The 12,069-nt window shown below is 43.7% G+C and overlaps 1 protein-coding gene across 4 annotated transcripts in view; it reads left to right on the top strand.

Moving 5' to 3' along the window:
- Nucleotides 1-12,069, top strand: part of PCM1 (pericentriolar material 1) — a 228,267-nt gene that overhangs the window by 74,205 nt on the left and 141,993 nt on the right. For all 4 annotated transcript variants that reach the window (XM_069744379.1, XM_069744380.1, XM_069744381.1 and 1 more), the window contains exons 7-8: nucleotides 9,286-9,502; nucleotides 10,026-10,227. In XM_069744379.1, the coding sequence (XP_069600480.1) occupies nucleotides 9,286-9,502; nucleotides 10,026-10,227 (419 nt within the window). The remainder of the gene's footprint in view (nucleotides 1-9,285; nucleotides 9,503-10,025; nucleotides 10,228-12,069) is intronic.

Raw genomic sequence — 12,069 nt, 5'->3', positions numbered from 1 at the left:
CCAATTCTGCGTTGAAAAAGTAAAACAGTGCTTCTTCCCTTCCGAGCTCTCCCGTGTGCCCAAACAGGGGTTAACCCCAACATATGGGGTATCAGCGTACTCAGGACAAATAGGACAACAACTTTTGGGGTCCAATTTCTCCTGTTACCCTTGGGAAAATACAAAACTGGGGTCTAAAAAATAATTTTTGTGGGAAAAAAAAAGATTTTTTATTTTTACGGCTCTGCGTTATAAACTGTAGTGAAACACGTGGGGGTTCAAAGTTCTCACAACACATCTAGATAAGTTCCCTGGGGGGTCTAGTTTCCAATATGGGGTCACTTGTGGGGGGTTTCTACTGTTTAGGTACATTAGGGGTTCTGCAAACGCAATGTGACGCCTGCAGACCATTCCATCTAAGTCTGCATTCCAAATTGCACTCCTTCCCTTCCGAGCCCTCCCATGCGCCCAAACGGTGGTTCCCCCAACATATGGGGTATCAGAGTACTCAGGACAAATTGGACAACAACTTCTGGGGTCGAATTTCTCCTCTTACCCCCGGGAAAATACAAAACTGGGGGCTAAAAAATAATTTTTGGGGGAAAGATTTTTTTTTAAATTTTCACGGCTCTGCGTTACAAACTGTAGTGAAACACTTGGGGGTTCAAAGCTCTCACAACACGTCTAGATGAGTTCCTTAGGGGGTCTACTTTCCAAAGTGGTGTCACTTGTGAGCGGTTTCTACTGTTTAGGTACATTAGGGGCTCTGCAAACGCAACATGGCGTCCCATTTCAATTCCTGTCAATTTTGCATTGAAAAGTCAAACGGCACTCCTTCCTTTCCGAGCTCTCCCATCCGCCCAAACAGTGGTTTACCCCCACATATGGGGTATCAGCGTACTCAGGACAAATTGTACAACAACTTTTGGGGTCCAATTTCTTCTCTTTTTTTTTTTAAATTCGTTTATTAATTACAGGACAGATCATACACACATTTGCTTGTATACATCATTATCCATTAGTTAGTTACAGAAAATTACCATACATAGCCGTGTATAAAATATTATAAAGATAATAAACTGTGTATGTTAATCAGTAACATCTTATTTGAACCTTAACTACATTAACTTCTAATAAAGCTTCTAAAACTAACATAACATAGTGCCTCTTGCAGGAAAGTTCTAAATAGACTCCGCCCTGTGAGTAAATAGTGTCCGCATAATCGTACACCCTTTTTATGCTTATACTGAGTTATTTTGATCTAAACAGTATGGCCGGATGAGTTCCATCTTCCCCATATCTTCTCAAATTTGGCTGGACAACCCCTGTTGTGATATAGCGTCCGCTCATATGGAATAATTGAGTTCACTAAGTCAATCCATGCCCTAAGAGATGGACAGGAACCTCCCATCCAACGCATTGCTAACACCTTTCGTGCCATAAATAGCGATTCTCTCAGAAAGATTCCCGTGTGGTGATCCCATGTCTCTGCCTCCCATACCCCAAACAGGCATACCAGTGGCTCAAGTGGAACAGGGATCGACACCAAGGATGTCAATAGTACCGTTACCTCTTTCCAAAATTGAAAAACAACAGGACATTTCCAGATCATATGAATGAAATCTGCGTCACTGGAATGACACCTCAAGCAGTCTGATGAATGAAGATGGCCCATTTTAAATAGACGAATCGGGGTCAAATAGGATTGATATATAATATACAGTTGGGTCATCCTATTATTGATTGATGGGGAGACCCTGGTCGGGGATTCCAAGATTTCATCCCATTCTTCTCCTAGTGTATCTGGAAGTAGCCTCCCCCATTTTCCCTTAATTAAATCTAAGGTGGATTCTTCGCCTATGGATAACATATAGGTATATAAAGAGGAGATGAGTCCCTGAGGCCCTTGTGATTTGAGAATTCCTATTAATGGTAAAGTTGAAATAGTTCTACCTGCACCCGTATGCCGTACATATGATTGGAAAGCAGATCTTAATTGTAAATAACGGAAAAATTGAGATCTCGGTATATTGTGAGTATTTTGTAATTGTTCAAAAGAAACAAAAATTCCTTGGCTATGTATATCACTCACTGTGAGGACACCATACGATATCCAAAATTCAGTAGATGGATGGCCTAATAATCCCGGGAAATAGCTATTGTTCCACAATGGCATTTCGGCTGCTATATCAACAGATTTTGTAACTTTTTTAATTTGCCTCCATATCGAACGGGCCAATCGGAGCAAAGGAAGCAAACGAGGGACAGTAATTTTCTCCATTTCCAAAAAGCCCAGCGGGCAATCAATCTGAGCTGAATGTAATACATGGCTTTCAGAGTTGGGAAGAGACTCCCCGGGCATCCACTTATTTATCATTTTTGCCTGCCCAGCAAGGTAGTACAGATAGAAGTCCGGCAAGGCAGCCCCACCCCCCTGTTTGGGTCTCTGTAGAATGGATAATTTAAGTCTAGGCCTAGCTTTCCCCCATATGAAGGATGTGGTAAGGGAATTCAGGGTTGCAAAGAAAGATTTAGGTATTAAAACGGCACTATGTTGAAGACAATAGCTCAATTTTGGGAGTAATATCATTTTGATCAGGTTAATACGACCAGCCACAGATAGCGGGAGCTTGTCCCAGGTAGCAAATTTAGATTTAACCACGTCCAATAGTGGATATATATTGAGATGCAAATCTTGGTGACTGCATTGAGACATATGTATTCCAAGGTATTTAAAATTGGAGACAATGGGCAGCAGCGAGAGGGTTTCAAGGCATGGCATTGGGGTATGGGAGAGAGGCATCAAAGCAGATTTATCCCAATTTATATATAGACCAGAAAATGTACTAAATTTATCAATCATCGTTATTACTTTTGGCAATGTATCTTCTGTCTGGTCCATAAACACCACCATATCGTCTGCATAAAGACCAATAATGTCCACCCGGTCAGCAATATGTATCCCTTTAATGTCTACAGAGGACCTCATCCGTATTGCCAGGGCTTCTATAGCCAAGGCAAATAGAGCTGGGGAGAGAGGGCATCCCTGGCGAGTTCCCCTATGTAAGGAAAATGGTGCAGATACAGAACCGTTTACCACCATACGTGCCCCAGGTTTCGCATATAGTGTACCTATCCCTCTTAGAAATTTATTCCCAAACCCATATTTCCGTAAGCATGCAGTTAAAAAGGACCACTCAAGGGAATCAAAAGCCTTAGCTGCATCCAACGAAGCTAATGCCCACTTATTGTCTGGCTCTAATGAACTATATTGAATGACCGATTGCACTCTTCTAATATTAATAGAGGTATTTTTCCCGGGCATAAAGCCAGTTTGATCTGGGTGTATGAGATCTAGTATGATCGCATTCAATCTAGTAGCCAGAATTTTAGTGAAAATCTTGTAGTCCACATTCACTAAAGAAATTGGTCTATATGATCCACAATCCAGAGGATCCTTCCCCTCCTTCCTAAGCACGATAATATTAGCATCATAAAACGATTCGGGTACCGATTCTCCCTCCCATATTCCCCTTAGTACCTTCAGCAATATAGGTGCTAATTTATCACGATATTTTCTATAAAATTCAATGGGAAATCCATCAGGTCCCGGGGCCTTCCCGGTGGCCATATCTGCTATAGCATGTTCTACCTCTTCCAGAGTAAATTCAGCCTCCATAAGAGCTCGTTGGGATGGACTCAGCGAGGGGAATGTTATATCCGATAGATAATCCAGGCATTCATCGACATCTAAACCACTCTTAGACTTATACAACGAAGTATAATAATCATAAAAGCCCTGAAGTATTCCATCAGTAGAGGACACCAATGAGCCATCGGACACCCGGATCTGCAATATTGTGTTGGAGGTGCTATGCTGGCGCACCAAGAAGGCCAGGAGTGTGCTGGCTTGATTCCCTAGCTCAAAGTAGGACTGACGAGTAAAAAATAATTTGCGCTTTGACTTAGCATCTGTATGTTGGGTATACAATCTCTGGGAAGTAAGCCACTCAATTCTATTACTGCTGGACTGATTAGCTATATAAGTGGCCTCTGAGTCTTTTAATCTTTGCTCTATCTCCTCGTCCTCCCTCGCCGTCACTCTCTTAATATAGGAGATGGTAGAAGACAAGCATCCCCTCAAGTATGCCTTCAGGGTATCCCAAAATAGACCAAGGTTTTGGGTTTCCGAATGTGTCAGCACAAAGCTATTCAACTGATCAACCGTCCTATCACTAGAGTCTATCAATTTTAACCAAAAGGGATTTAATTTCCAGGACCTGTTACTATTATCGGATTGCCCATATTTAAGTTTAAGAATGATCGGGCTATGATCTGAGATCCCCCGGTTACCATGTTCGATGCTATCCACCCATAGCGCCAAGCCACCCGACCCAAATATATAGTCTATTCGAGACAAAGACTGCCTAGTAGACGAGTGGCAGGTGTACCCCTTAACTTCTGGATGGTTTATTCTCCATAAATCTAGCCACCCACTCCCTTCCATAAATAGTGCTAATTGTGAGGGGTGCTGAGGCACAACTTCCCCTGAGTCCACATCGTCCAATCTCAATCTATCCATGGACTGATTCATTATTAAATTAAAGTCTCCCATACAAATAACATTGGCTTCTGGATATTTTAAGGAGAAGCCCAGAGCCATACGTAGGATTGACATGTTAGCGGGAGGGGGGTTATAGATACACAACAACACATACTCTCGTGAGTTAATAAATGCATGCACAAAGACGAAACGACCCTCCGGATCACGTCTCGCCTCTTTAGCCTCCCATCTGACCTCTTTGTGTATCAGCAGGGAGACCCCTCTTGAATAGCTAGTGTGGAATGCGTGTAGGGACCACTGTACCCATGGCTTTTGTATACATCGAGCCGTGTCTCTTGTCAGATGTGTCTCTATCAGAGCTACGACTTGAGGGTGATATCTTTTAATCTGCGAAAACACCTTAATTTTCTTTCGAGGAGTTTTTATACCTCGTATGTTCCAGGTCATACATATAAGTTCAGCCCCCATATTTACTCTTAAAGGGAGCATTGATATATATCATTATCATTCGGGTGCAGTCTAACGGCACCGCACAGAGCAAAGAATTAGCATTAGAGGCAGCCATGCTTAATAAACATCCAAAACTAGTATATAAAACCAAACTAAACAAAACTTGAACAGTAGGGGAGCATATTTCCATACTCCCACAGTCAAATTGAATAGGGGATACCCTCACTGGACTCAGTGTCCGGTATTGTTGATATTTTCCGCATCCAGGCAGAAAGCTCTATCTATGTTGCCATTAATCAGGGAGCTCAGGTTAGGAGTCTTCCGCATTCGACCCCCCGCGAGACCGCAACCACTCAGTCGCCTCCGCTGGATCCGTGAAGAATAAGGAGGAGCCCTTATAAACGATGCGAAGCCGGGCCGGATAAAGCATGGAGTAAACGATGTTCTTATCTCTAAGTTGTTTCTTGATATCCATAAATCGTGCTCGCTGCTTTTGAAGTTCCATAGAAAAATCTGGAAAAATCGATATGGTAGCATTATCGAATTTGATGAGGCCCTTCTGCCGTGCTAAGCGGAGGATGATATCTCTGTCTCTACAATTAAGGAGACGTGCCAGGAAAGGCCGCGGCGGGGCTCCAGGAGGAAGAGGCCTGGTCGGGACCCTATGGGCCCTTTCCACCGCGAATGTCGAGGAGAATCCATCTCCCAGTGATGACTTGAGCCATTCCTCCAGAAACTGTTCAGGCTGCTGACCCTCCGACCGCTCCGGGAGACCTATAATTCGGATATTATTGCGGCGCAGTCTATTTTCCAAGTCGTCTGCCTTTTGCTTCCAGGCATTTACGGATCCGGCAGCTTTGGTCAGTTTAGCCTCCATAGGGGCGATAGTGTCTTCAATATGAGACACCCTCGTTTCAACCTCCGTGATGCGCCCTCTCATAGTTTGCATGTCATGACGCAGGCGTCCCACCTCAGTATGCACATCTTCTATTTTCTCCGTAAGAGCTGATCTAGTGAGGGAGATAGCCTGCATCAACTGCTCTGATGCCTGTTTAAGAGTCAGTTCATCCTCTCCTCCCTCCTCATTGCTGTCGGAGGGGCGTCCTTTACGTTGAGACGGTGTAGGATTATTTCTAAGATTGCGCACATTATCATGAGGATCATCTTTGGCATATTTTTTTAATTTTTCAGCAGCCGATGCTCCTCTAGGGTGCTGCATGATGGATATTCACAAGGGGATTTCACAAAGCGACCCAAGGAGTAATTATGGACAAGCTGTATTCCGATTTTGAGACTTGTATTATGGAGCCCGAGGTTATAAGACAGGAGTCCACTGGGCAGGCAGTTTAGGGTATCCGGTATATAGAGATAGCCGCTGTAACACTCAAGCCGTGCAATTCCACAGTTATCATAAGGGGAGCAGCTGAAAAGGGGTTAATCCCTGTAATGTTATGGCGTTAGCAGGGAAAATGTCCACCCGACAGGGGGGCGCAGGTCCCACTTTCTCAGGGCACACACTGCACCACCCCTACTTCTTCAGGCGCACACTCACCGCCCAGCGCCGCTAATAAGATTAGAAGCGCACTTCCCTAACTGTCAGGGTGTGCGCTGATATGATGGCCGCTACCCCCGGCATGTACCGCCACTTGCATCAGTCCTCACGGCTTACCAGTAGTTTCCACCGCCTCCAAGATGAGGGGGACCCGGCTCCAGCAGAGAGCAGCACCGCGTTCTTTCCTGCTCCCTCTTGCAGGTCCCTCGTCGCGCCCACCAGTGCGGTCAGTCACCGCTGCCTCCGAGATGGTGGGAGGTCCAGCTCCGGCAATGAACAGCGCGGTGTCTTGTGCTCCCTAGCGCGCGCTCCCAAGATGGCCGCCGCTGCACATGGGGCTCTCCTGCCTGTTTTAGCTTCTGCAGCTCCCGGCTCCGCAAATCTCCACAGCGGTCTCCCAGAAGGTCCACCAGACTCTCCGGTGCATGGGGTCCCGATCCGGGCTAGTACCGCTCGGTCACGCACAATATTTATAGCAAAATCAGCTCAGGATGTATGGAGCTCTCCTAGGATGCCTCCTTCTTCAGCTACATAGCCACGCCCCCCCAATTTCTTCTCTTACCCTTGGAAAAATAAAAAATTGGGGGAGAAAAGATAATTTTTGTGAAAAAATATGACTTTTTATTTTTACGGTTCTACATTATAAACTTCTGTGAAGCACTTGTTGGGTCAAAGTGCTCACCACACCTCTAGATAAGTTCCTTAGGGGGTCTACTTTCCAAAATGGTGTCACTTGTGGGGGGTTTCATTGTTTAGGCACATCAGGGGCTCTCCAAACGAAACATGGCGTCCCATCTCAATTCCAGTCAATTTTGCATTGAAAAGTCAAATGGCGCTCCTTCGCTTCCGAGCTGTGCCATGCGCCCAAACTGTGGTTTACCCCCACATGTGGGGTATTGGCGTACTCAGGACAAATTGTACAACAATGTTTGGGGTCCATTTTCTCCTGTTACCCTTGGTAAAATAAAACAAATTGGAGCTGAATTTAATTTTTTGTGAAAAAAAGTTAAATGTTCATTTTTATTTAAACATTCAAAAAATTCCTGTGAAGCACCAGAAGGGTTAATAAACTTCTTGAATGTGGTTTTGAGCACCTTGAGGGGTGCAGTTTTTAGAATGGTGTCACACTTGGGCATTTTCTATCATATAGACCCCTCAAAATGACTTCAAATGAGATGTGGTCCCTAAAAAAAAAATGGTGTTGTAGAAATGAGAAATTGCTGGTCAACTTTTCACCCTTATAACTCCCTAACAAAAAAAAAATTGGTTCCAAAATTGTGCTGATGTAAAGTAGACATGTGAGAAATGTTACTTATTAAGTATTTTGTGTGACATATCTCTGTGATTTAATTGCATAAAAATTCAAAGTTGGAAAATTGCGAAATTTTCATAATTTTCGCCAAATTTCCGTTTTTTTTTTTTCACAAATAAACGCAGGTACTATCAAAGAATTTTTACCATTGTCATGAAGTACAATATGTCACGAGAAAACAATGTCAGATTCACTGGGATCCGTTGAAGCGTTCCAGAGTTATAACCTCATAAAGGGACAGTGGTCAGAATTGTAAAAATTGGCCCGGTCATTAACGTGCAAACCACCCTTGGGGGTAAAGGGGTTAAAGAGAACTGGTCATCAAGATTGCGCATTTTAGACTAAAGGTATGGGCATAAAGGCACTGTTTTCCTGAGTTTAATAGGTGCCTTCATTGTAGAAATCCACATCTTGGTCTTGTGTAATAAGCTGAGCATGCATTTGGTTCGGACCGGGGGTAGGGTTGGCACAGTTTTAACCAGCGTCCTAAATATGCATCGGCGCCATTTTCCTGAAGCCTAAAGCAATATCAATGTGTGCAAGCTCCACCCGCGGTTAGGACTGCACCAGCGCAAAGTCTAAAACCTTAAAAAGATACGGACACGAAGCCGTGAAAGAGTCGTGGCAGAGCCGAAGATCCTACCCACCGTCCCACCCACATGCACAAAGAGCTCATTGCATCCAAGCGCCTAATAATAATTATACATCAGCCAGACTGTGGATTTCTAAACTGAAGGTACTTATTTTGCAGTATGACAACGCCTTTATGCCCTTTAGTTTCACATGTGTGATCGCGATGACAGGTTGTCTTTAAGCCCCTTTTCATTTGAAAGACGCCGCTGTAAACTGCTGATCTTCCCGGTGGCCGACATGGCGTTACACGGTTGATTTTCACATTACTGTACATGTAAAGCTATGTTCACACGTTGAGTTTTTGCTGTGTTTTTTATTTCAAATTTTAAGCTGTTTTACAGTACCAGCAAAACCTATGTGATTTCAGAAATGTCACACACCTTTTTTTTTTTTTTCTCCTGACTGATTTGGAAAACTGCTGCGTTATTACAAACTGCAGCATGTCACGTCTTTCAGGTTTTTTTCCAGCTTTTTTTTTTCCCATAGAAAGCAATGAGTAAGTGCAAAAAGGCAGGAATCCGGTTTTGCTATGTTTCTGGTTCAAAACCTAAAGCAATTTGCATCATGATGTTTTTTGGGGTAACTTAACTTTATCAGCATGCACAAGAGACCAAAAAAAAAACACAGCAAAACACCGCTTTTTATAAGCAGCCTCTTTGTTAAGATAGCAGGTTTTGCCTGCAGAAAAAAAAAAACACAACGTGTGAACATAGCCTAATACGCACACAAATGAATTCAGTCAAGCTTCTGTTTTTGAATGGCTGTTCTGGTTTTTATTTTGATATTTGCTTTCAGAGTCCCCCGGTTCCAGATAATCGGAGACAAGCGGAAAGCTTATCACTAACCAGAGCAATTTCCCAAAGTTTAAACTCGTCCATATCGGAACCTGCTTCTGAAGAAAGGGGGCCATTTTTCAGTAAAGTAGGAGTGTTATTAGAAAAGAAACAGAAAATGGATTCTATACTGGGAGAGCTCCATACACTACAGGATCACCACCTGAATAACACTACATGTAAGTTGACATAAGGGCTTATAGTAGAGTCTGTCTTTAACTTTTCAGCACAATTTTCAGTTACTTTCGTGATGTACATATATCTTAATTATAGTGTGTATTATTCGCACTCGGTACTGATCCTAACTCACAGATGGTATTATAGTCCATCATAAAGCACAATTTTGCTTTTTACAAAGCTGAAACCTTTTCTTAATGGCCAAGTGCCTGAAATACATTTTTAGTAGAAAAAAATGGGATTTGGCAGATATGTCCGTGGCAGAAAACCTTTCCATACATCTCTAGAATATTTCTACATCATGTCATTTTCCACTCGCAATTCAGATGTACAAGACTGAAATAAGCTAAAGGAAGACTTCATATTTTATACCGCTTTTCCATTAATGTCCTGCTGGTCTGGTTATAATATCTGCTGCAGATGGGCATTAGTACGAGATGACTAGATCTGTATGGAAGCTGTGTGTTCAATGGTGCAAAACAATAAAATACAAAGCAGTACACAAACCTATATCTGTTTTATCAGTTGCAGGCTCTTCAGTCTCTCCCCAAAGGGTTTTGGATCAAAGAAGCACAGGTTCCACTTCTTCTGCTAATCATGTTACAGATAAAAGGGCATCAAACACTCCAGCCAAAGCCGCCGGTGCCGCAGCAGCAGCAGCATGTTCTTCAGCCTCCATGAACGGAAGTGAAGACGAAGAAAACCAGAACCCTGCAGAAAAGCTGAGGTACGCTCCATGCCATCACCTTCATGTGATACAATAACCAAGAAAATGCTATTGCCTGAACACATACTATTCGCCTACACATTCACGTTACTCCATCTCTGATTCCGTTTAGTTCCACTATACATTATAGTCTGGCAACATTTCACTTCTAATCTAATATATAAAGCTGAATGTGTGTGTGTATGTGTGTGTGTGTGTATGTCCGGGATTGGCATCTGCACAGTCTCAGCTACAGCCACAAAATTTTGCATAGTCACACGTCTGGACCCCAAGAGCGTCATAGGCTATGTTGTGAGGCAAAATTTTAAACCCGCGCGTTCCAATTCACCAAACAATTTTCCTCCTATCTACATAATGGGGGAAAAAGTGAAAGGAAAAGTGTTGGAGGCAAATTGACAGCTGCCAGATGTGAACAAGGGGGACTTAAAGAATTAGAGTGATGGCGCCAAAGACTATATACCGTACAGTTGCTAAGATGGGGCCCCGACATCGGATACTCACCACACACCGGGATATGAACACACACACACACAATGTGCCACACACTACCACGTGCTTGAACACATATACCACCCTGTTGTGAATTCCGCTCTTGGGCTCCCTCCGGTGGTTGTAAGTGGCACTTTTGTGAGTTCTGCTCTTGGGCTCCCTCTTGTGGTTTCTAGTGGTATGGCTGCTCCTTGGAGTTAGCTGTCATCAGCTGCCTCCACTTATCGTCTCTTCTGCTCGGCTATTTAAGTCTGGCTCTATCTTCAGCCAGTGCCACTTGTAAATGGTTCCTGGTTGGATTCACATCTCTTTGGAGTTCCCTGTTATCCTGACCAGTTCAGCTAAGCTAAGTTTTTGCATGCCCTTTTCTGTCCATAGATTGTGGACTTATCCATTCTGTGCTTTCTATGTTTGTCCAGCTTATCAGTGTGAATTAATTCTGTCTTGCTGGAAGCTCTGGGAGGCAGATTTGCCCTCCACACCTTTAGTCAGGTGTGGAGATTTTTTGTAAAGTCTGCGTGGATTTTTGTAGTGTTTTATACTGACCGCACAGTATTCCATCCTGTCCTATCTATTTAGTTAAACTGGCCTCCTGTGCTCATCCTGGTTTCATTCTGTGTATGTCTTTTCCCTCTCCACTCACAGTCATTATTTGTGGGGGGCTAATCTATCCTTTGGGGATTTTCTCTGAGGCAAGATAGCTTTCCTGCTTCTATCTTTAGGGGTAGTTAGCTCTTAGGCTGTGACGAGATGCCTAGGGAGCGTTAGGAGCATTCCACGGCTACTTCTAGTGTTGTGTTGAGCTTAGGGACTGCGGTCAGTACAGTTACCACTTCCTTCAGAGCTCGTTCCATGTTGCTCCTAGACCACCGTATCATAACACCACCCTCAGCACACATTTCACCACACATACACCAACCTCGCCACATAAAACTCGAAACACAAAAGTCACTGCTCAAAACTCGCCACACGCAAAACTAACCACATGTAAAACTAGGCTCATGCAAAACTCGCCACACGTGCAAAACTCCTCATGGAAAACTCGCCACACGCGGAAAAATTGCCACATGCACAAAAGTTGCAACACATGCAAAAGTTGCCTCACACAAAACTTGCACATACTCAAAACGCACCACACATAAAACTCGCCACGCGCAAAACTCTCCATGCGCAACGCTTGCCGCACACAACTTGCTACACTAACCTGTCACATGCAACTCGACACAAAAAGTTGCTACACGCATGTCGCCACACAACTCATCTCACAAAAGTCGCTACATGCGTGTCGCCACACGCAACTCAACACACACAACTTCACACATGAAACTCGCCCTTAAACACACACAAGTCTGG

The sequence above is a fragment of the Ranitomeya imitator genome, chromosome 1, assembly GCF_032444005.1.
Source record: "Ranitomeya imitator isolate aRanImi1 chromosome 1, aRanImi1.pri, whole genome shotgun sequence".
NCBI lineage: Eukaryota > Metazoa > Chordata > Amphibia > Anura > Dendrobatidae > Ranitomeya > Ranitomeya imitator.
The sequence above is the reverse complement of the archived record's forward strand: the minus strand, read 5'-3'. Positions and strand labels throughout refer to the sequence as shown.